Raw genomic sequence first — 23,964 nt, forward strand, 5'->3', positions numbered from 1 at the left:
ATGAACTGTTCTTGATCTGTCCTAAATTAACAGCTCACCTATTGTTCCGCTTATGTATTTTGATTGATAGTCAGAACAGCAGGAGAAGTGAGATAAACACCCACCAACCCCCTTCATGTAGAAACACAAACATCTTCACTCCTTTTTGGCCAAGAAAAATGAAAACATTTCCGTAGAAATATAAAGACCCACCCACACTTCTTGCAGAGATATAAAGCCCCATCCCCACTTCCTGTAGAGAGAAAAAGACCCACCCACACTTCCTGTAGAGAGATAAAAACCCACCCCCACTTCATATGAAGAGATAAAAACCCACCTCCACTTCCTATAGAGAGATAAAAACCCACCTCCACTTCCTGTAGAGATAAATACCCACCTCCACTTCCTGTAGAGAGATAAATACCCACCTCCACTTCCTATAGAGAGATAAAAACCCACCTCCACTTCCTGTAGAGATAAATACCCACCTCCACTTCCTATAGAGAGATAAATACCCACCTCCACTTCCTGTAGAGATAAATACCCACCTCCACTTCCTATAGAGATAAAAACCCACCTCCACTTCCTGTAGAGATAAAAAGCCACCTCCACTTCCTGTAGAGAGATAAATACCCACCTCCACTTCCTGTAGAGATAAATACCCACCTCCACTTCCTGTAGAGAGATAAATACCCACCTCCACTTCCTGTAGAGAGATAAATACCCACCTCCACTTCCTGTAGAGAGATAAAAACCCACCTCCACTTCCTGTAGAGATAAATACCCACCTCCACTTCCTGTAGAGATAAATACCCACCTCCACTTCCTATAGAGATAAAAACCCACCTCCACTTCCTGTAGAGATAAAAAGCCACCTCCACTTCCTGTAGAGAGATAAATACCCACCTCCACTTCCTGTAGAGATAAATACCCACCTCCACTTCCTGTAGAGAGATAAATACCCACCTCCACTTCCTGTAGAGAGATAAATACCCACCTCAACTTCCTGTAGAGAAATAAAAACCCACCTCAACTTCCTATAGAGAGATAAAAACCCACCTCCACTTCTTATAGAGAGATAAAAACCCACCTCCACTTCCTGTAGAGATAAATACCCACCTCCACTTCCTATAGAGATAAAAAGCCACCTCCACTTCCTGTAGAGATAAAAAGCCACCTCCACTTCCTGCAGAGAGATAAAAACCCACCTCCACTTCCTATAGAGAGATAAAAACCCACCTCCACTTCATATGAAGAGATAAAAAGCCACCTCCACTTCCTATAGAGCAGTGCTCCCCAACTCCGGTCCTCAAGAGCCACCAACAGGTCATGTTTTGAGGATTTCCTTAGTATTGCACAGGTCATTGAATGCTTGCCTGTGCAGGTGATGCAATTATCACCTGTGCAATACTAAGGAAATCCTGAAAACATGACCTGTTGGTGGCTCTTGAGGACCGGACTTGGGGAACACTGCTATAGAGAGATAAAAACCCACCCCCACTTCATATGAAGAGATAAAAAGCCACCTCCACTTCCTATAGAGCGATAAAAACCAACCTCCACTTCCTGTAAAGAGATAAAGACCCACCTCCAGTTCCTGTTGAGAGATATTGAACTGCCTTACTTACTGTGAAGACAAAAAGACGTGTCGCCACTTCCTGTAAATGGATAAAGACACACCTCCACTTCCTGTAGAGAAAAACTGACTAGACATGAGTGAATATTGTCAGATCGCTCCTTAATTCGGCTCGCTAATAGAGACCGAATAGCTGCAGCCAGAACCCGGATACCTGGATTGCGGCTGTGTGACAGACACAACACATGCATGGAGAGCCTGTATGTTGTGACTGTCAAACAGCTGTAAAACATGCAGCTTCGGTGCCGAACACCTGATTATCGGCAACAATCCGGGTATCCGGGTTCCGGCTGCAGCTATTCGGTAAGCTCTATTAGCGACCCGAATAAGGAAGGATCTGACGATATTCACTCATGTCTAATACTGACTGGCTCCCACTTCCTGTTGAGAGATACTGACCCGCACCTACTTCCTGTAGACAGATGATTACCCACCTTCACTTCCTATAGGGAGATATTGACCTGTCCCCACTTCCTGTAGACAGATAAAGACCCACCTCCACTTCCTGTAGACAAAGACCCACCTTCACTTCCTGTAGGGAGATATTGACCTGCCCCCACTTCCTGTAGACAGATAAAGACGTGTCCCCACTTCCTGTAGTGAGTTAAAGCTCCAATCCCATTTCCAGAACAGACAAAGAGATAGAAAGACAAAGATTTAGATTTTTCAGAGCTAAGACAGCATAATGCATAAATAAGGTGAATTATAGATTATTTATCACATCATCTGTCAAATCAAATAACATCAAGATGTCTGAACATACAAGACTTCATTTTTGTTTATTGCTCTAATTAAACTAAGTCCTGGTAAACCCCTTTAAATACGTGCCTATGCAGGGGGCTTGGTGCTTTGTGTTAGGAAAATGTAAGTCTATAAAAAGAAACAGTTGGTGTCGAATAGGATGGTGTGGACAAGTGGTGGTGATCTACTACATCTGAGGTTGCGTCTTCTTCTGAGCCTTGTCTACACGACTAACAGGACTTACGTTGGAAACGAGGAAACTTTTGCTTGGAGCTCTCGGCCCTATAAGTGCAATTACATTGTCACATTTAATATCCTAATTGTCAGCGAGACGCTCGCAGCGCTGATAATCCTGTAACTATTACACATCATCTATAGAGAGAGTCTAACAGGATAGCGGCGGATTCATCTCCAAAAACGCTTCCAGGAGACGACGTTCTCAATCCGAGCTGTGAAGTGAGAAGGAACAGACGAGCGGGCGTCAATCTTATCTCAGGGTGTCAGATCTGCAAATGCAATGTGATTACCTCATTCGCGCTGAATTAGTACTTATGCCAATGAGGAACTGTAGGAACGCGCTACCTGAAATATTCAGCTGCCTAATACATGACATTATCTCAGCACGAGCCGTGGTGCCCATCACAGGCAAGCAGAGGTAGCCATCCTCCTTAACATCACTTACAGCTGCCTACTATGCTTGGAAAAGAGGACTACTGCTGTAAACAAAAAAACCCTAGTCCTACGCGTTTCGAGCCCTTAAGCATTTTGATCCAATTACTGAAACATTGTTCACCTGTTTTGACACATTTGGCACAATCCCTCCTCTCAAATAATGAATTGAGCGCTTTAAGGGGTTGTCCACTACTCGGAAGACCCCTTCTCAATCTTCATGTTTCTCCTTTCACTGATGATACACTGATGGCACACTGATGATATACTGATAACACGCTGATGACATACTGATGACACGCTGATGACACCGATGATACACTGATGATACACTGATGGCACACTGATGATACACTGATGGTTCACTGATGATACACTGATGATATACTGATAACACGCTGATGGCACACTGATGACATGCTGATGACACACTGATGATATACTGATGACACGCTGATGACACACTGATGATATACTGATGACACGCTGATGGCACACTGATGATACACTGATAACACACTGATGGCACACTGATGATACACTGATGGCACACTGATGATATACTGATGATACGCTGATGACACGCTGATGGCACACTGATGATACACTGATGATACACTGATAACACACTGATGGCACACTGATGATATACTGATGATACACTGATGGCACACTGATGATATACTGATGATACTCTGATAACACACTGATGGAACACTGATGATACACTGATGGCACACTGATGATGTACTGATGATACACTGATGATATACTGATGATACACTGATGATACACTGATAACACACTGATGATATACTGATGATACACTGATAACACACTGATGATATACTGATGATACACTGATAACACACTGATGGCACACTGATGATGTACTGATGATACACTGATGATATACTGATGGCACACTGATGATACACTGATAACACACTGATGACACACTGATGATACACTGATGACACGCTGATGATATACTGATGATACACTGATAACACACTGATGGCACACTGATGATGTACTGATGATACACTGATGATACACTGATAACACACTGATGATACACTGATGACACGCTGATGATATACTGATGATACACTGATGATATACTGATGATACACTGATAACACACTGATGGCTTACTGATGATATACTGATGACACTGATGATATACTGATGATACACTGATAACACACTGATGGCTTACTGATGATATACTGATGACACACTGATGATATACTGATGATACACTGATAACACACTGATGGCTTACTGATGATATACTGATGACACACTGATGATATACTGATGATACACTGATGATATGCTGATGGCTTACTGATGATATACTGATGACACACTGATGATATACTGATGATACACTGATGATATGCTGATGGCTTACTGATGACACACTGATGATATACTGATGATACACTGATGATACACTGATGATATGCTGATGGCTTACTGATGATATACTGATGACACACTGATAACACACTGATGGCACACTGATGATACACTGATGGTTCACTGATGATACACTGATGATACACTGATGATACACTGATAACACACTGATGATACACTGATGGTTCACTGATAACACACTGATGATATACTGATGATACACTGATAACACACTGATGATATACTGATGATACACTGATGGCACACTGATGATGTACTGATGATACACTGATGATATACTGATGGCACACTGATGATGTACTGATGATACACTGATGGCACACTGATGATGCACTGACAACACACTGATGGCACACTGATGATGTACTGATGATACACTGATGATACACTGATAACACACTGATGACACACTGATGACACGCTAATGATATACTGATGATACACTGATAACACACTGATGGCTTACTGATGATACACTGATGATACACTGATGGCACACTGATGATACACTGATGGTTCACTGATGATACACTGATGGTTCACTGATCATACACTGATGATATACTGATAACACGCTGATGGCACACTGATGACACGCTGATGACACACTGATGATATACTGATGACACGCTGATGACACACTGATGATATACTGATGACACGCTGATGGCACACTGATGATACACTGATGATACACTGATAACACACTGATGGCACACTGATGATATACTGATGATACACTGATGGCACACTGATGATATACTGATGATACTCTGATAACACACTGATGGAACACTGATGATACACTGATGGCACACTGATGATGTACTGATGATACACTGATGATATACTGATGATACACTGATAACACACTGATGATATACTGATGATACACTGATAACACACTGATGATATACTGATGATACACTGATAACACACTGATGGCACACTGATGATGTACTGATGATACACTGATGACACACTGATGACACACTGATAACACACTGATGATATACTGATGATATGCTGATGATACACTGATGGCACACTGATGATGCACTGACAACACACTGATGGCACACTGATGATGTACTGATGATACACTGATGATACACTGATGATATACTGATGATACACTGATGATATACTGATGGCACACTGATGATGCACTGATAACACACTGATGGCACACTGATGATGTACTGATGATACACTGATGATACACTGATAACACACTGATGACACACTGATGATACACTGATGACACGCTGATGATATACTGATGATACACTGATGATATACTGATGGCACACTGATGATGTACTGATGATACACTGATGATATACTGATGATACACTGATAACACACTGATGGCTTACTGATGATATACTGATGACACACTGATGATATACTGATGATATGCTGATGGCTTACTGATGATATACTGATGACACACTGATGATATACTGATGATACACTGATGATATGCTGATGATACACTGATGGCACACTGATGATGCACTGATAACACACTGATGGCACACTGATGATACACTGATGATACACTGATGACACACTGATGACACACTGATGACACGCTGATGATATACTGATGATACACTGATGATATACTGATGGCACACTGATGATGTACTGATGATACACTGATGATATACTGATGATACACTGATAACACACTGATGGCTTACTGATGATATACTGATGACACACTGATGATATACTGATGATATACTGATGGCACACTGATGATGTACTGATGATACACTGATAACACACTGATGGCTTACTGATGATATACTGATGATACACTGATAACACACTGATGGCTTACTGATGATATACTGATGACACACTGATGATATACTGATGATACACTGATGGTTCTGATGATACACTGATGACACACTGATGGTTCTGATGATACACTGATGACACGCTGATGATACACTGATGGTTCTGATGATACACTGATGATACACTGATGACACACTGATGATACACTGTTTTATAAGGATATATGAAGAGGGCCCAAGTGAATGCGGCCAAGCTGCAAGACACATAACCTCTGGACAAGTGTGGCACTGTTTTAACAAGAAAAAAAAAAGTCATTTTTTTCCAATTGTGGAATACCTACTGCCTCTATAAAGATACGTTCACATTTGCGGTCTGCGCCGCAGCGTCGGGCGCCGCAGCGTCGCCGCATGCGTCATGCGCCCCTATATTTAACATGGGGGCGCATGGACATGCGTCGCACTTGCGTTTTGCGCTGCATGCGTCCCTGCGGCGCCCGCGTCCGGGCGCAGAGGACGCAGCAAGTTGCATTTTTGCTGCGTCCAAAATCAATCAAAAAAAGGACGCATGCGGCGCAAAACGCAGTGTTGTGCATGCGTTTTTGTTTGCGTTGCGGCGCCGACGCTGCGGCGCACAACGCAAATGTGAACGTAGCCTAAGATGGCGGTGAGTCTGGAGTTTGGCGGTGACTCTGGAGTTTGGGAGACTTTAGCTCTGTGCCACCTGCATTTATAGCGCCGCTGTCTCTTTAAATAGGCTTACATTGATGCGTGAGGATTCAGGGCTCAGCTATAGGGACCTCTGGAGTAACATGTAAGTGCTGGATAATCAAGTTTCCATTGAATGAAAAAGTGAAACGTTTCTGCTACATTGTAACTTTTCCACTTCACTGATCTCCAACCTCATTAATGGGATATGAGGAAAAACATGTTCTATGTGGATATTGCATTTCTACCTCATCTGGCAAATGAGCGGGGAGGATTCATTTACTGCCATAGATGTAATTGTGTGAGGTCAGGAACAATCCCCTCCAGCCATGACTGATAAATGAAGAAATTGGTTGTACGCAGCCGAGGGGGAGGGGAAGTTTATAACAGACCCATCCAGGTACCTGTCAGCTCTGCCCAGCATTGCTGCTGTGATACTTGTGGCCCTTTCTGAGTATCGAGACCCCCTATGGCCCCTGGCGCCAACATCGCTAACATGACCTCACATACATACAGACACTGTACATTCCTCACAAGTGAAATTACAACACCAAGAGGGAAACATGGTGGAAGTCTGGAAATCACAGGATGGAGACGTTACTGACCTGCAAATGAGGAAAACATCTGGATTTATTCCGTATGGAATATTAGCTTTACGTGCAGAAATCCCCACACTTACAGGGAGGTTATTAGTGGTTGTCTGAGGAATGTTCTGCACTTGGGCACGAAAATCATCAAGATCCGCTGCTGGCAGCATCCTGTGTAATCACTGAGTAATGACGTCCTGGATGTGCTTGATGGGAGAAAAAATACAAATATTGATCTGGTTTAACTTGTTATACATGCGGCACATACAGGCGTTAATGTGCTGCATGTATACCAACTTAAAGAGAAGTTGTCCCCCCTGGGACATATATGATCTATTAATATGGGCATACAGGTGATAGAAATGTTAGACTGTTCCTACCTGTCTGCCTCATATTAATGGTTTTGTTGTGGAGAAATGTTATATTCTTTATACTAATTATTTCTTCCAGGCTCCGGGGCGTGCGGTGCTGGACCTGCCCCCTGTCCTCAATGTAATATTACCCCCTTCCATCAGCTATGGCCCCGGAATCACGCGCCTGCGCCCTGCACTCCCTCAGAAATGCAGACCTCATACTCCCTTCTGTGGGCACTACATTCAGGATTCTTCTGCACAAGCGCAGGCGACTTCCATTCCAGTGACCTCCAGTGTGTGCACCGATAATATTCTCTCCCCAATTCCTCCCTGCATAGTCATCACTATATACACATGGTTCCTAGCGATGACTATGCAGGGAGGAAGTGGGGAGAGAATATTATCGGTGCACATACCGGAGGTCACAGTGACTTGTCGGCGCCTGCGCCGAATATTCCTGACTACAGTGCCCCCAGAAGGGAGGATGAGGTCTGTATTTCTGAGGGGAGTGCAGGGCACAGGTGCAGGAATTTGGGACCATAACTGACGCTAATGGGAGGGGGGGTAATATTACACTGAGGACAGGAGGCAGGGATTTCTCACAGGCACCGCACGTCCCGTAGCCTGGAAGAAATCATTAGCATAAGACAGAATATAACATTTCTCAGCATCATGACCATTAATATGAGGCAGACAGGTAGGACTAGTGTAACATCTCTATTACCTGTATGCCCATATTAATAGGTCATATATGTCCCGGGGAGAGGGGGTGACAGATTCCCCTTAAACCAAGCTCAATCTTTCTGTTTTTTTTCTTTGTATTTTTGCATTTTGTGCAAGCCGGGGTGTGGCCTCCCTCTCCTGAGCTGGAAATAACATTTAAAAGGTTCTCTAGGCTGGTGTTCACATTTTGGGAACCAACCCTTTGTCTGCCCTTATTCACAAACTGAGGTCTACTCTGACACATGGTAAGGTTTTTAATATTGCACAGTGTAGGTCCTGTCTCAATCAGGGCTCCTTGCCATGTTAGGATGGCTTTTATGCTATTTTTGATTTAAAAAAAAACAGTGTTACTAAGACCCCTATGTTATTTAGATACACTTTTTCTTTTTAGTTACAGCAGGGTTTTTGCTCATTTTGCTTCTTGTAGGTTTCAATGGGAGACAAGTCCAGAGACTCCGCAGGCCATACAGCATGTTTAGGCCACACAGGCTGCTCACAGCAGCACGAGCAACATGTGGCCTGGCATAGTCATGTAGAAAAATAGCACAGAGTAGCGGACAGGTTACCTTTATAGAAACACTGAACCGAAAATTGATTGATTAAATTAAACAATAAACCTCGCAGCCCTCACTGTTTGATGGTGCAACATTATTAACTAATGCTCATAAGGCAGAGGGGGGAGGCTCCTGCTGCAGCCAGCTGTCTTTCAGTCATACACAGGACAGTGAGACACGGCTGGGTCTTCTGAGACACACAGAGGAGAAATAGATAAAATAAATAAGATAAAACATATGCAGATAAATAGAAGAATTCATTGAATATTTCACATGTTTTATGTTGTGTTCTTTTATACTGGGTCAATAAAGAATGTTCTCCTTTCACATCAAAATCTCCCCCAGACATGTAAGCCCTGCTAGTAATCTTGTAATTTTAACACTGGCCACTGGGGCTACTTTAGACTAACACTCCTGTCCTTTTAGGAAGAGTTTGCAGCAGGCTCTTGTCATCAGAGGCAGCGATACAATGACAGGTAACACCTCTAAACATAGATGATAACGCATGATTCACCAATCCCAACAGGGAATGTCACAGCTCACCCTCCTCCTCCCTTTACATATGGGATAGGAAAATATTAGACTAAACATTAGACCGTAAGAAATTGTTAACCATAATTCGAGATTACGAGACTTGTTAATGCTACACAAAATGTAGAACTTAGAAAAATATATCAACAATGACCTTTGCACACGCTCATTAGATGCTTCAATACAAAAGATAGGGGAGGGGTCAGTTCATTGCTGCTCATGTACAGGTGAACTTAGTAAAAAAAAAAAACAGGAAGCTAGCGTGTAAAAAATCCCCAGTGGCCAGTGAGAGAATTGCAAGATTACTAACTTATTTTTACTGAAGATTATGTTATACAGTAGAAAAATAAAATGGCCCAAAATAAAAGTGGTCTCCGAATATCACCTACAAAAAGTGCCTGGAAAACACTCAAAAGAATAAACATATCAATTTCTTTGAAAAAGCAACTTGCTGTCGACATGTTGAGCTTAACATTTCCAAAGACGCCAGGTGCTTAGAAGAACTTAGGTCCATTCTTCAGACTTCTTACGTTGTGAACATGTTCTATATTTTACAATCTAAGGCCATATGAAAGCTAAAAAAGCAGCTAAAAACTAAAAAAAAAAAAAAATTCACAAAGCAACCCCCAAAAAATGCAAAAAAAAAAAAAGAAACTTCATAAAACAATGCTGTCGTTTCCTGAAGCGACTACCTCTTGGAAAAATCATTGCATTATAAAAAACATTGTGTGCACAGACCCTTAGGTCTCCATACACATTAGATGACTGTCAGCCGAATGATGTTTTGGCTAATCGTTCGTACGACATTCATCTCACCCAACTTCTTCATAGACAGGAGACGGTCAGTCCAGCTGGCGGCTTATCTCCTGGGGGGGACTATGTGATCGGCAGTCTGAAATCAAACACGTCCATTCGACAATTCCCCCAACAATCAGTGAGGCGTTGCCTCCTTACACAATAGAGTCCCATCAGCCAAATAAGTTGTTCGGCTGTTAGTCTCTTACACAGGCTGAGACAAAGAGACTCTCACATGATCCTCTCGCTGCAGCTGCATCGCCCCCTCTCCCCTCTTCTTTAAATCGATTTCTGTGTTACTGTAATGGTATCTGAACACCTCCATGGGGGAAATACTGCATGTTTCAAACTGAAGAAAACACAATTTAGCCCTGATAAGATATAAAAAGTTGTACCTATACAAGAACAGAAAAATAATAGTGCTCTATGATAAAAGCAAATAGTAGAAAGGTACACAAAAATCGAGATACAAAATGGCTGCCAAAAGTGAAAAAACATATTTAAAGAAAGTTCCTGAAAAACAAATCTATAAAAAAAAAAAGCTGATAGATTAAAGGTTTGCACATTTTGGAAATCTCCCCCACTCCGACGCGCGTCCTGGTGAAATACTATTAAATACGACTTAAGCCTAAATGGATAGAGAGGCAGATAGTGGATGTCAGAGTGTCAGGCTACAGGGAAGCAATAAAGGAGCGCTTCGCCAGCAGTCAGCATTTTGATTACTCTTATACCTAATCCAAATGGCCTCAAAGATGCAGCCAACTGCAAAGTAGTAAAATCTGCTGATCGTCGGAAATTGGGCGAAGAAACCGTTAACTTTAAGTAAAACACCACAAGTCTGCTTACATGAGACTAAGGCAATTAACCTACTGTCTAAGATAATACTGGGAGTCTATTAGGACTGTGCCGAGCGTGCAAATCCTATCAAAGCTTACAGCTAACCTTTCACTCCAGCAACTAACAGGACAAAGTGCGATAATTACAGGACGTCAGTCACATGTTTATTTTCATAAATGAGAATGAAAGGCAAAATTAGGACTAATTTGCCTTAAAGAGTGTGCGTGTGTGTATACCCGTACACTAAAAGGTAAGTCACCGTCTGTGTACATACATTACATTACTGATTCTGAGTTATATCCTGTATTATACCCCAGAGCTGCACTCACTATTCTGCTGGTGTAGTCACTGTGTACATATATTACATTACTGATCCTGAGTTACATCCTGTATTATACCCCAGAGCTGCACTCACTATTCTGCTGGTGAAGTCCCTGTGTACATACATTACATTACTGGTCCTGAGTTACCTCTTGTATTATACCCCAGAGCTGCACTCACTATTCTGCTGGTGCAGTCACTATGTACATACATTACTGATCCTGAGTTACCTCCTGTATTATACCCCAGAGCTGCACTCACTATTCTGCTGTTGCAGTCACTGTGTACATACATTACATTACTGATCCTGAGTTACATCCTGTATTATACCCCAGAGCTGCACTCCCTATTCTGCTGGTGCAGTCACTGTGTACATACATTACATTACTGATCCTGAGTTACATCCAGTGTTATGCTCCAGAGCTGCACTCACTATTCTGCTGGTGCAGTCACTATGTACATACATTACATTACTGATCCTGAGTTACATCCTGTATTATACTCCAGAGCTGCACTCACTATTCTGCTGGTGCAGTCACTATGTACATACATTACATTACTGATCCTGAATTACATCCTGTATTATACCCCAGAGCTGCACTCACTATTCTGCTGGTACAGTCACTGTGTACGTACATTACATTACTGGTCCTGAGTTACTTCCTGTATTATACTCCAGAGCTGCACTCACTATTCTGCTGGTGCAGTCACTATGTACATACATTACATTACTGATCCTGAGTTACATCCAGTGTTATGTTCCAGAGCTGCACTCACTATTCTGCTGGTGCAGTCACTATGTACATACATTACATTACTGATCCTGAGTTACATCCTGTATTATACTCCAAAGCTGCACTCACTATTCTGCTGGTGCAGTCACTGTGTACATACATTACATTACTGATCCTGAGGTACATCCAGTGTTATGCTCCAGAGCTGCACTCACTATTCTGCTGGTGCAGTCACTATGTACATACATTACATTACTGATCCTGAGTTACATCCTGTATTATACTCCAGAGCTGCACTCACTATTCTGCTGGTGCAGTCACTATGTACATACATTACATTACTGATCCTGAGTTACATCCTGTATTATACCCCAGAGCTGCACTCACTATTCTGCTGGTGCAGTCACTGTGTACGTACATTACATTACTGGTCCTGAGTTACTTCCTGTATTATACTCCAGAGCTGCACTCACTATTCTGCTGGTGCAGTCACTATGTACATACATTACATTACTGATCCTGAGTTACCTCCCGTATTATACCCCAGAGCTGCACTCACTATTCTGCTGGTGCAGTCACTGTGTACATACATTACATTACTGATCCTGAGTTACATCCAGTGTTATGCTCCAGAGCTGCACTCACTATTCTGCTGGTGCAGTCACTATGTACATACATTACATTACTGATCCTGAGTTACATCCTGTATTATACTCCAGAGCTGCACTCACTATTCTGCTGGTGCAGTCACTATGTACATACATTACATTACTGATCCTGAGTTACATCCTGTATTATACCCCAGAGCTGCACTCACTATTCTGCTGGTGCAGTCACTGTGTACGTACATTACATTACTGGTCCTGAGTTACTTCCTGTATTATACTCCACTGATCCTGAGTTACCTCCCGTATTATACCCCAGAGCTGCACTCACTATTCTGCTGGTGTAGTCACTGTGTACATATATTACATTACTGATCCTGAGTTACATCCTGTATTATACCCCAGAGCTGCACTCACTATTCTGCTGGTGCAGTCACTATGTACATACATTACATTACTGATCCTGAGTTACCTCCTGTATTATACCCCAGAGCTGCACTCACTATTCTGCTGGTGCAGTCACTGTGTACATACATTACATTACTGATCCTGAGTTACATCCAGTGTTATGCTCCAGAGCTGCACTCACTATTGTGCTGGTGCAGTCACTATGTACATACATTACATTACTGATCCTGAGTTACATCCTGTATTATACTCCAGAGCTGCACTCACTATTCTGCTGGTACAGTCACTGTGTACGTACATTACATTACTGGTCCTGAGTTACTTCCTGTATTATACTCCAGAGCTGCACTCACTATTCTGCTGGTGCAGCCACTATGTACATACATTACATTACTGATCCTGAGTTACATCCAGTGTTATGCTCCAGAGCTGCACTCACTATTCTGCTGGTGCAGTCACTATGTACATACATTACATTACTGATCCTGAGTTACATCCTGTATTATACTCCAAAGCTGCACTCACTATTCTGCTGGTGCAGTCACTGTGTACATACATTACATTACTGATCCTGAGGTACATCCAGTGTTATGCTCCAGAGCTGCACTCACTATTCTGCTGGTGCAGTCACTATGTACATACATTACATTACTGATCCTGAGTTACATCCTGTATTATACTCCAGAGCTGTAATCACTATTCTGCTGGTGCAGTCACTATGTACATACATTACATTACTGATCCTGAGTTACATCCTGTATTATACCCCAGAGCTGCACTCACTATTCTGCTGGTGCAGTCACTGTGTACGTACATTACATTACTGGTCCTGAGTTACTTCCTGTATTATACTCCAGAGCTGCACTCACTATTCTGCTGGTGCAGTCACTATGTACATACATTACATTACTGATCCTGAGTTACCTCCCGTATTATACCCCAGAGCTGCACTCACTATTCTGCTGGTGCAGTCACTGTGTACATACATTACATTACTGATCCTGAGTTACATCCAGTGTTATGCTCCAGAGCTGCACTCACTATTCTGCTGGTGCAGTCACTATGTACATACATTACATTACTGATCCTGAGTTACATCCTGTATTATACCCCAGAGCTGCACTCACTATTCTGCTGGTGCAGTCACTATGTACATACATTGCATTACTGATCCTGAGTTATATCCTGTATTATACTCCAGAGCTGCACTCACTATTCTGCTGGTGCAGTCACTATGTACATACATTACATTACTGATCCTGAGTTACATCCTGTATTATACCCCAGAGCTGCACTCACTATTCTACTGGTGCAGTCACTGTGTACATACATTACATTACTGATCCTGAGTTACCTCCTGTATTATACTCCAGAGCTGCACTCACTATTCTGCTGGTGCAGTCACTGTGTACATACATTACATTACTGATCCTGAGTTACTTCCTGTATTATACTCCAGAGCTGCACTCACTATTCTGCTGGTGCAGTCACTGTGTACATACATTACATTACTGATCCTGAGTTACCTCCCGTATTATACTCCAGAGCTGCACTCACTATTCTGCTGGTGCAGTCACTGTGTACATACATTACATTACTGATCCTGAGTTACATAATGTATTATACCCCAGAGCTGCACTCACTATTCTGCTGGTGCAGTCACTGTGTACATACATTACATTACTGATCCTGAGTTACCTCCCGTATTATACTCCAGAGCTGCACTCATTATTCTGCTGGTGCAGTCACTGTGTACATAAATTACATTACTGATCCTGTACTGATTTGGAGTTACAATTTATATATTACTCTAAAGTTAACCATATTTTTGTTTGATGCCCCCCCCCCCCCAAGCAGTTTAGCTGCGCTCTTATAATATTGGGGGGGTGAATTAGATGAATAATATTGGGGGGGTGAATTAGATGACTATATCGTGTTTGGTGTAAGAAAAACACTTTGTAATCTAATATAAAATCCTTTGAGCCCGCAAGGAAGACTGGGAGACTTTAGTGCTAGAGTCAGCAGAATTGTAAATACAGCTCTGGAGTATAGTAAAACGAAGAAAAAATTCAAATAACAAACATAAAAGTGAATGAAATGAATAAATACTGAAATATTAAAACATAAATTTATGCCTTGAGGGGCAAACATCTAACATAAATGTCGTTTGAGGGCATTGACGAGAAATCCATATTTAGCTGACTGCGTGTTCATCAGCGCGGCGGCTTTGCCAATTAGCCCTCCCGGGAAGGCGTGGATGAGCCGCACGTGTGGTCATGGGGGTGCCGAGGCAGAAATGCCTAAAAAACATTAGAAAGAGAAATGTAGCAGTATGGCAGTGACTTTATATCTCCTCCCCGGCACATCTATGTGTACGCGCTTTCCATCACTTTTTATGACTTTATTATACAATTTATTTTCTTCCTCTTTTATCTGCTGTCAATATTTTTTAAAGCTTTGGAAAAAAATGGCAAAAAACATCTCTTGGGTTGTACATACACGGCTTGGAAAAAAGAAAGCTCATTATCTGGATCTTCTGTTCTGTGTGTTTATGTAATAAACTAAGAAATATGGCGTTTCTACGAGTCTCCGGTGGCCCACATTGCACGTGGCAGAATTAATGGTTCATCAACGCTAAGGCAATTAGTTACAAGTATTCAGCATAAAACGCGACCATGTAGGATGCCCTCCAGTTCACCCTTCCGCTGTCATCTGGACCCGTGCTTTACTGTTATGTGCCCGGCACACAATTACATACATTATTAATCCTTTTGGACTACGCTGGATGAGCGCTACCCTCCAGAAATGAAATATAATGAGCCGCGACCTCTGTCTATGCTCACAAGATGGGAAATTGCTCCTGAAAAATGGCACAATGAAAATTTGCATACAACGTTGACCTTGAGGGGTATCGGTACTTGGGGAGATATTTTTTTTCCAGGACATGCCTTCTAGGAAAAAGTATGCTCCCAAAAGTGGCATCTCATGAGGCCAACCAGTTCTACGTACCATAAAAAGGGCACAAAACCCCAAAAGGGCTATGTTCACACCTACATCGGAGCCTTCATTGCATGCTGCCGTTGTCATTGACATTGCAGTTCAGAACTTAAGGATGTCTTACCTTCTTTCCCAGTTTTGGCTGGATACGTCAAGAACGTCAATGGGCCTAGACTCTCCATCCCCAAATTAGCGGAGACATTTTCCCGAAAAATCAGAACCGAATCGAAAAATGTTGGCAAGTTTGCATTATTTTGTTTAGTAAAATGATGGACGGCTTTAAAGCCAATGAGGAATGTTGGGGGCCGTTGTCATCTATCACGGAATCGATCCCGATCTCCCTCGTCGTGTCCTTTAATAGGTCAGACATTGATTTAAAAGGTAGACATATGGCAATATAGAGATAGATTTCTTCCTTCTGGAGGAGATCTAATTGGAATACTACGTTGAGTAATTTTTAATTCTACGTTACAGCTTGTTGCTTATTAACAATTCTACAGGCTTCAGAGCTGAAATCTCACAGAATTCTTTACTCTTTTCTAGCTATCTGTGACTCCAGGAAAAAAACGACTCATCCGCATTATAAAAGCTCAGCTTCAAACCTGATCTTTCTGTCCCAGTTCCTTCATGACTTGTCCTCCTTCTCACTACTCGCTGTGTGGTTGTAAGGCAAATGACTGCAGCAGGAGCCTCCCCCCACCTCCACTTTCGAAACCAAGGGATCATTAAGCTCAGCTCTCATGGCTGAGCCATGCTTTCTCAGTTAGTCACCAGTCAGATGTAGACTAGATCAGTAGGAGATTTACTTCTATGTTCTTGCTACGGTTTCTACAAGTAACAGCATTGAGAACAGCAGTAGAGACTCAGCGCCGGACCTGGGGAGGGTGAATAAAGGCAATATATTTTTTTTTCTTACAGTGAGGGACTTTTACGAAAGTGGAAATCTATTTTCATATATTTAACACCTTTAAGGGTATGTGCAAACGGAGTCTTTTGTCTTTTTGCAAAGTTTTCGAAACAGAAACACAACATTTTTGAGGAGCTTTGAGATTTGGAATAGGATTTGGAAAGTTTCCGATAAGTTTCTGATCTAAAAACTGCTCTGCTCCAGAAAGGAACAGAAAATACTGACACTGAGCAATTTCCTTTGAAAACTTGTTGTGCCAAAAGCTGTGAACAGCAGCAGGCGCAGATCTTAAAGGGAACCTGTCACCACGTTTTTGGAAGATGGGATAAAAATAGCGTTAAATAGGGGCAGAGTTGGGCGTTACATTAGTGTGTGTGTTATGCGTTTATTACCCACCTAAGTTGCCGAAATAACTTTGCAAAGTCTCCGTTTTCGCCTGTCAATCAGGCTGGTCAGGTCGCATGGGCGTTGTCTTCCCCCAGATTTGGCGTAGTTTTCCGTTGGTGGCGTAGTGGTGTGCGCATGCCCAAAGTCCGGAATCCTCTTCCAGGGGATTTAAAATAGCGCGGTGTTCGTTATTGCATTGGTGATCGGTGGGCGCGGCCATCTTCCTTTGGCCGCGCGTGCGCAGAAGCGGCGCTCTGCTGGCCGCGGCTTCAGGAAAATGGCCGCCGCGATATCCATCTGCGCACGCGCGGCATCCCGCGGCCATTTTCCTGAAGCCGCGGCCAGCAGAGCGCCGCTTCTGCGCACGCGCGGCCAAAGGAAGATGGCCGCGCCCACCGATCACCAATGCAATAACGAACACCGCGCTATTTTAAATCCCCTGGAAGAGGATTCCGGACTTTGGGCATGCGCACACCACTACGCCACCAACGGAAAACTACGCCAAATCTGGGTGAAGACACCACGCCCATGTGACCTGACCAGCCTGATTGACAGGCGAAAACGGAGACTTTGCAAAGTTATTTCGGCAACTTAGGTGGGTAATAAACGCATAACACACACGCTAATGTAACGCCCACCTCTGCCCCTATTTAACGCTATTTTTATCCCATCTTCCAAAAACGTGGTGACAGGTTCCCTTTAATGTAAAGGGGGCGCGCGTTGGGACTGCTGCGAGCTGCGCTTCATTTTTTTTTTCTCGAGCTCAAGCTAATATAGAAGCTCATTTGGAAGCGGCGTCTGGTCCTCACACACGGCAGCAGGTGCTTCGCTGCGTCCTCTTTCTATTTTTATAGCAAATTGAAAGATATAATTTAGTTAACGGGGGAGACAGATTACCTTGGACGCAGCGGGGTCTGCGGGAAGAGATGTCCAGGACACGCACCTAACTGGACACTGCTGTGAGCGAGACCCGTTTGCCTTGTTATTTTCAAGCTTTCTGACGCCACAAGAAAAGAACAAAAGGACTCCCCACCGAGCGGCAATCACTTAGAGGTGAACGTACCATGACAGTGTGCAGGAATGGCGGCCTTAAAAGATGTGACCTACTTCCTCCCGCTGCTACAGACGGGAATCGCAGTGGACGGGTTAATGGCAAACACTGCACTTCCTCCGGGATTAATATTCACTTTCCCTCTTAGATATCTCATACCTATTTCCTATTTTCCCAGGATCATAGATTATCCATGTTGTGGTTTCCATTATGCATCATAGTGCTGGATTGGTCATATTATGGATACCACCGATGTCTCCCAAAGTTAGGTGCATGGGTATGTGCACACGTTAAAGGGTCACAATCTCACTTGACTTGTCTGACCTTGCTCAATTCACTTGTATTGATCGAGGCCACACAAGTCTAGTTGGCATGGGATTGCACGTTTACAAATTATGGGTATGTGCACACGATAAAGCGTCACAATCTGACTTGACGTGTTTGACCTCGCTCGATTCACTTGTACTGAGTGATGCCACACAAGTCTAGTCAGCATGTTACTGCATGTGTACAAATCATGTGTATGGGTATGTGCACACATTAAAGGGTCACAATCTAACTTTGCTTGACCTCGTTCGATTCACTTGTATTGAGCGGTGCCACGCACGTCTAGTCAGCATGTGACTGCATGTGTACAAATTAGGCATATGGGTATGTGCACACGTCAAAGGGTCACAATCTGACTTGATTTGTCTGATCTCGCTCAATTCACTAGTATTGAGCGATGCCAAGCACGTCTAGTCGGCATGTGTACAAATCAGGTGTATGGGTATGTGCAAACGTAAAAGGGTCACAATCTGACTTGACTTGTCTTACTTTGCTAAATTAACTTGTGTTGAGCGAGGCCACATAAGTCTAGTCAGCATATGACTGCATGTATACAAATCACATACTTACGGTCACGTGCAAGCCTGCTCTCACCGCCGGTACCAGAGAACACTGAGAGCACTCTGAGGACTCACAAGTCTGCAGTCACTGTATGTGATCCCCAAGCCTGGACAAACCCCCTTTAAGTATTTGCTTTTTTGTTGTGTTTTTTATTCGTAGACTTGTCACAAAAAAGGGAAAGATTTCTTAGTGCCAGCAAAGTGATTCCTGAAATCTCACGCACATGCTCCTTACTTTTCCTTGAAATTATTTTGAAGCGGGCTTCAAATTTGCAGCATGTCAATTTTTTCAACAATTTTCACTTCATTTTAATTAATGGAAAAAATGCATAAAAAAATCAAATGTAAAAAACACGTAAAAATGAACGTACTTTAAGCTGCGTCTTTCCTGCCTACACATCACTATTCACTATTGTATAAATTTGTGCTTATCTACTGATTGCAAATGATTGATGGAAATCCTAGTAAAAAAATACATTATGATAAGCTTGTTTACAGAAGAACTGTTTAAAGGGGTAGACCTATCATAATATTAGGATAAGCTATCACTTTACAGTATAATCTGTTGGGGTCAAAGCTCTGGGACCGTAGTTGAGCTTGAGAAGGAGGGAGCCATAGTATTGATACAGTCCTTAGTCTTTCCTTTTAGAGCCATTGCAGGTGATTTGGAAGGCCACCGAACAAAACGTGATCGCGAACCCTTAAGATATACGGTATCACTTTACGAAATATCCCTTTAAAGTCAAAAATAACCTCTTTAATGTTAGCACTTTTATATACTGTATTATTGTAAGTGATTGCTGTACTGGAAACCAATCTCATTCCTTGGCTCAGAGGATGAACATTTCTAGATGGACATCTTGGGCAAATGCCTAGTAGTCTCTGTGTTCTTTTAATGTTACATTTAACAAAAACTGATCTAAATCCTAAATTACTCCAAGCATGAGGTCTAATTTAATAACTTCAGAATGAAAGTAGCAAAGATTACACTTAAAAGGATCATGAAAGTCAACACTGTAGCCAGAAAACTATGGCTAGATGTAACCTCTATGGACCTGTACCCAACCAACATCCAGAATCATGGTGTAACATGAAATTTGTAGGGTAAAAGTTATCTCCTTATACAGTATAAAGTATTGCCTCAGTCTAGTCTTGCGTGACATTGGCCCAACTTCATGGGTCTAAATACTATTTGCGTTAACAATTGCTACGTTTGCATCTGAACCTTCTCCTATGGTCTCTGCTGCTAGGTGGTGCCATGCTTGCAATGCCGACAACATTGGAGGAAGCAGGTGTGGTCCTATTTTACATTAGTCTGGGTGGGTCCTGTAGCCAAGACAAGGAGTTTATGGAATTTAGGGGAAGAGTCAGATGGAAACATAACTCGGATGAGGCTTATAACAACGCAATGTTCGGACTGGCCATCAGCTCTCCTGATTCGAGTGTGACAGCATCGGGTGGGGAGAGCCGAAGGCCAGTCCGGGCATTGCGTTGCGATCTTCGTCTGAGTTATGTGGCCATCTGACTCTTCCCGTATTTGTAGGGTGCTTATTATCTGTTGTAAGCAGCTCTCTGTTGTGATACATGACAGAGCCACTCCCAATTTAATCATCCCACCAGCTACTTCTAGCTACCGGATATTATTTTTAACCTCCCCGCTCTGCTGTTTTTCTGTTCTGTTTTTTTCTGGTGTTTAGTTCCTGAACTTGGCTTGTATTTTGAATACTTCTCTGTTTCTCAATTTTGTGCCAGACTTTGCCCCCGACTTTGGTCACACCCTGACTATTCTACCCTTCTCTCAGCCAGCTCGCTCCACCGGCAAGCAGCCACTCCATGAACATAACCTAGGGGGCCCTTATAAGTCCAGATTTCTGTGTAGGGGTTAAAGAGTGAGGGCTTAAGTTCTCCTGGGACCGACTAAATGTAGTGGCTTGTGCAAAGCCTGGACATGGAAACCCTATTAAAAGCTGCCAGGCTACCACAAACAGAGCTACATTACAGAAATACATTGTATAAAAAAAAACTATATAAAAATATTCAACAATTCAAAACTCGGACCACCCGTAGACCACCGATAACTACCTATCAGAATATATAAAAGCAACTTTTGCAAAGCTTACCTGTCTTGGCATTGATGGCAAAGAAGTTCTGAGGGTTTCCGCTTGTGATCTTGTAGGACAACTTGTCGCTGGTGTTAGAATCGGGGTCTACAGCCTGGACCTGGAGCACAGACACATCTTTAGGGGAATTCTCCATAATAGTAGGATAGTATATGGGCTGTGAAGTCAGAGGAGCGTTATCGTTCACATCTTCCACTTCAATGTAAACTTCAATGGTAGAGAAGAGAGGGACAACTCCTCGGTCAGTGGCGTAAATGGTGAGCCAGTACGAGTTGGTGGTTTCCTTATCTAAAACATCTGCGGTATAGATAACTCCTACAAGACAAGAGCACAGAGGAATAGTTTGGTTAGTGTACGAGAAGGCAAATATCATGTTCGGTTGGCATTGTATCTCAATGGGACCATGATCAGTTATTGCTACACATTTAACCCACATTTTTTTTTAAACAAAGTTTGGATTGTTTTTTCACCATTTAAGTAAAAAACAACCTAGACATGTTTGGTATCTACTAATTCGTAATGACCTGGAGAATCATAATGGCAGGTCTGTTTTAGCATTTCGTGAACATGGTAAAAAAAAAAAAAAGCAGTTGTGGAATTGCACTTTTCTGCAATTTCACCGCACTTGGAATTTTGTTTCCCCATTTTCTAGTACACAATATGGTAAAACCAATGGTGTCGTTCAAAAGTACAACTCGTCCTGCAAAAAACAAGCCCTCAAATGGCCATATTGACAGAAAAAAAAAATTAAAAAAATAGGGCTCTGGGAAGAAGGGGAGCAAAGAACAGAAACACAAAAATGAAAACAGGCTGCGGAGTGAAGTTAAAGCAAATCTCAAAATGGTGTTAACAGCAGTTCGGTCACGAAGACCACCCCCGTAATGAAACACAGAACATAGAATTAAGTAACACGAAAATAAAAACAAATTACAAAAAAAGAATATGTCTCCCTATCTGCTCTTAATTAGTTGGATCTGCAGCTTTTTCCCGCTGTGGAATTTTAAGCGTCAGGGGGTGTGAAAAATGTGCCTCAAAATGTGAAAAATTAGGATGTGATGGGATAACCATCGATACATGGTGATTATCTAATGACTTCACTTTTCTATACCTAGTGTATATTTCCTCATTCCCACCTACGTAGATTTAGCCTCCTGCAGGGCATTCAGGGACTAGTAGTTCCTCGTTAGCAATATAATGACTACTAGTACATTTCTCTGAATCCTAACATTTCTAAGTGCGGGAAACATTTTATAGAAGAAGAACCTCTATAATACGACACTGCGTTACAGAAGACCCCGACAAGCTCATGACCTCCACTTGCTCCACTGTCTAATGGGAATTGGAACCTTCCAGATGCCTCCATAATCCAGAAAGACTCCATCCCAGATACATCGTAGAGAGCAGAAAGTAACCGTAGAAGTAAGACAGAACTCCAGAACGTGTTGGGCTGATATCCCAGCGTCTGCGGGAAGGGGAAGGGATTATGGCCGACGCTCTGGTCTGGTAACCTAAGCTTACGGCATTAATGGTGTCAGCTGTCACACGCCATACCTGGCCAATAACATGGAGATGTGCTCCATGGTTGTCCGCACTTCATCACGTCCACCGGCAGGATCTGCTCCATAGACTCTCAATGACGGGGACGTTTACCGCGCATTATATGACTGCAGACGGAGATCCGCAGTACAAAGGAATTACTTATTTTTGGGTCTCCTTCCAAGATATCCGATGGCCATAGTGGGACCCATTACTTTATATTACACCGCACTCCTTGTCCCGTGCTCACGGAGTCACACTTCATCACAAGCCATGAAACACAATTGTAATACTCCTTAGAAGATGCACCTAGGGGAAACTTTATACAACTATCTAAAGGATAGACAGTCTTTGTTGCCCGTAGCCAGGGGCGTTTTGCCAGGAGCAAGGCAAATAGTTTTCACCAATAGCCCATGCTCCTTGAGTCGCTTCCACCAGTCCCCAAGCACGTGTCGTATTCTAACAAAACTATCATCTAATTGTAATTTCACCTTGTTGCAGAAATCAGATGTAAATTTTTAAAGTTGTATTTTTTGCACTTATTTTTGTATTTTTGACATTTAAAAGGTATTTTCTTACCCTAGCCCTTAACCTACCCCAAACCCTAAATCTTCCTCTACCCCCTGTTCGTACTCCCT

The 23,964-nt window shown here is 42.6% G+C and overlaps 1 protein-coding gene across 8 annotated transcripts in view; it reads right to left on the bottom strand.

Annotated features, from left to right (window-relative positions):
- FAT3 (FAT atypical cadherin 3) overlaps positions 1-23,964 on the bottom strand; it is a 711,071-nt gene that overhangs the window by 335,185 nt on the left and 351,922 nt on the right. For all 8 annotated transcript variants that reach the window (XM_077298543.1, XM_077298546.1, XM_077298544.1 and 5 more), the window contains one exon: positions 21,791-22,105. In XM_077298543.1, the coding sequence (XP_077154658.1) occupies positions 21,791-22,105 (315 nt within the window). The remainder of the gene's footprint in view (positions 1-21,790; positions 22,106-23,964) is intronic.

The sequence above is a fragment of the Ranitomeya variabilis genome, chromosome 3, assembly GCF_051348905.1.
Source record: "Ranitomeya variabilis isolate aRanVar5 chromosome 3, aRanVar5.hap1, whole genome shotgun sequence".
Taxonomy (NCBI): Eukaryota; Metazoa; Chordata; class Amphibia; order Anura; family Dendrobatidae; genus Ranitomeya; species Ranitomeya variabilis.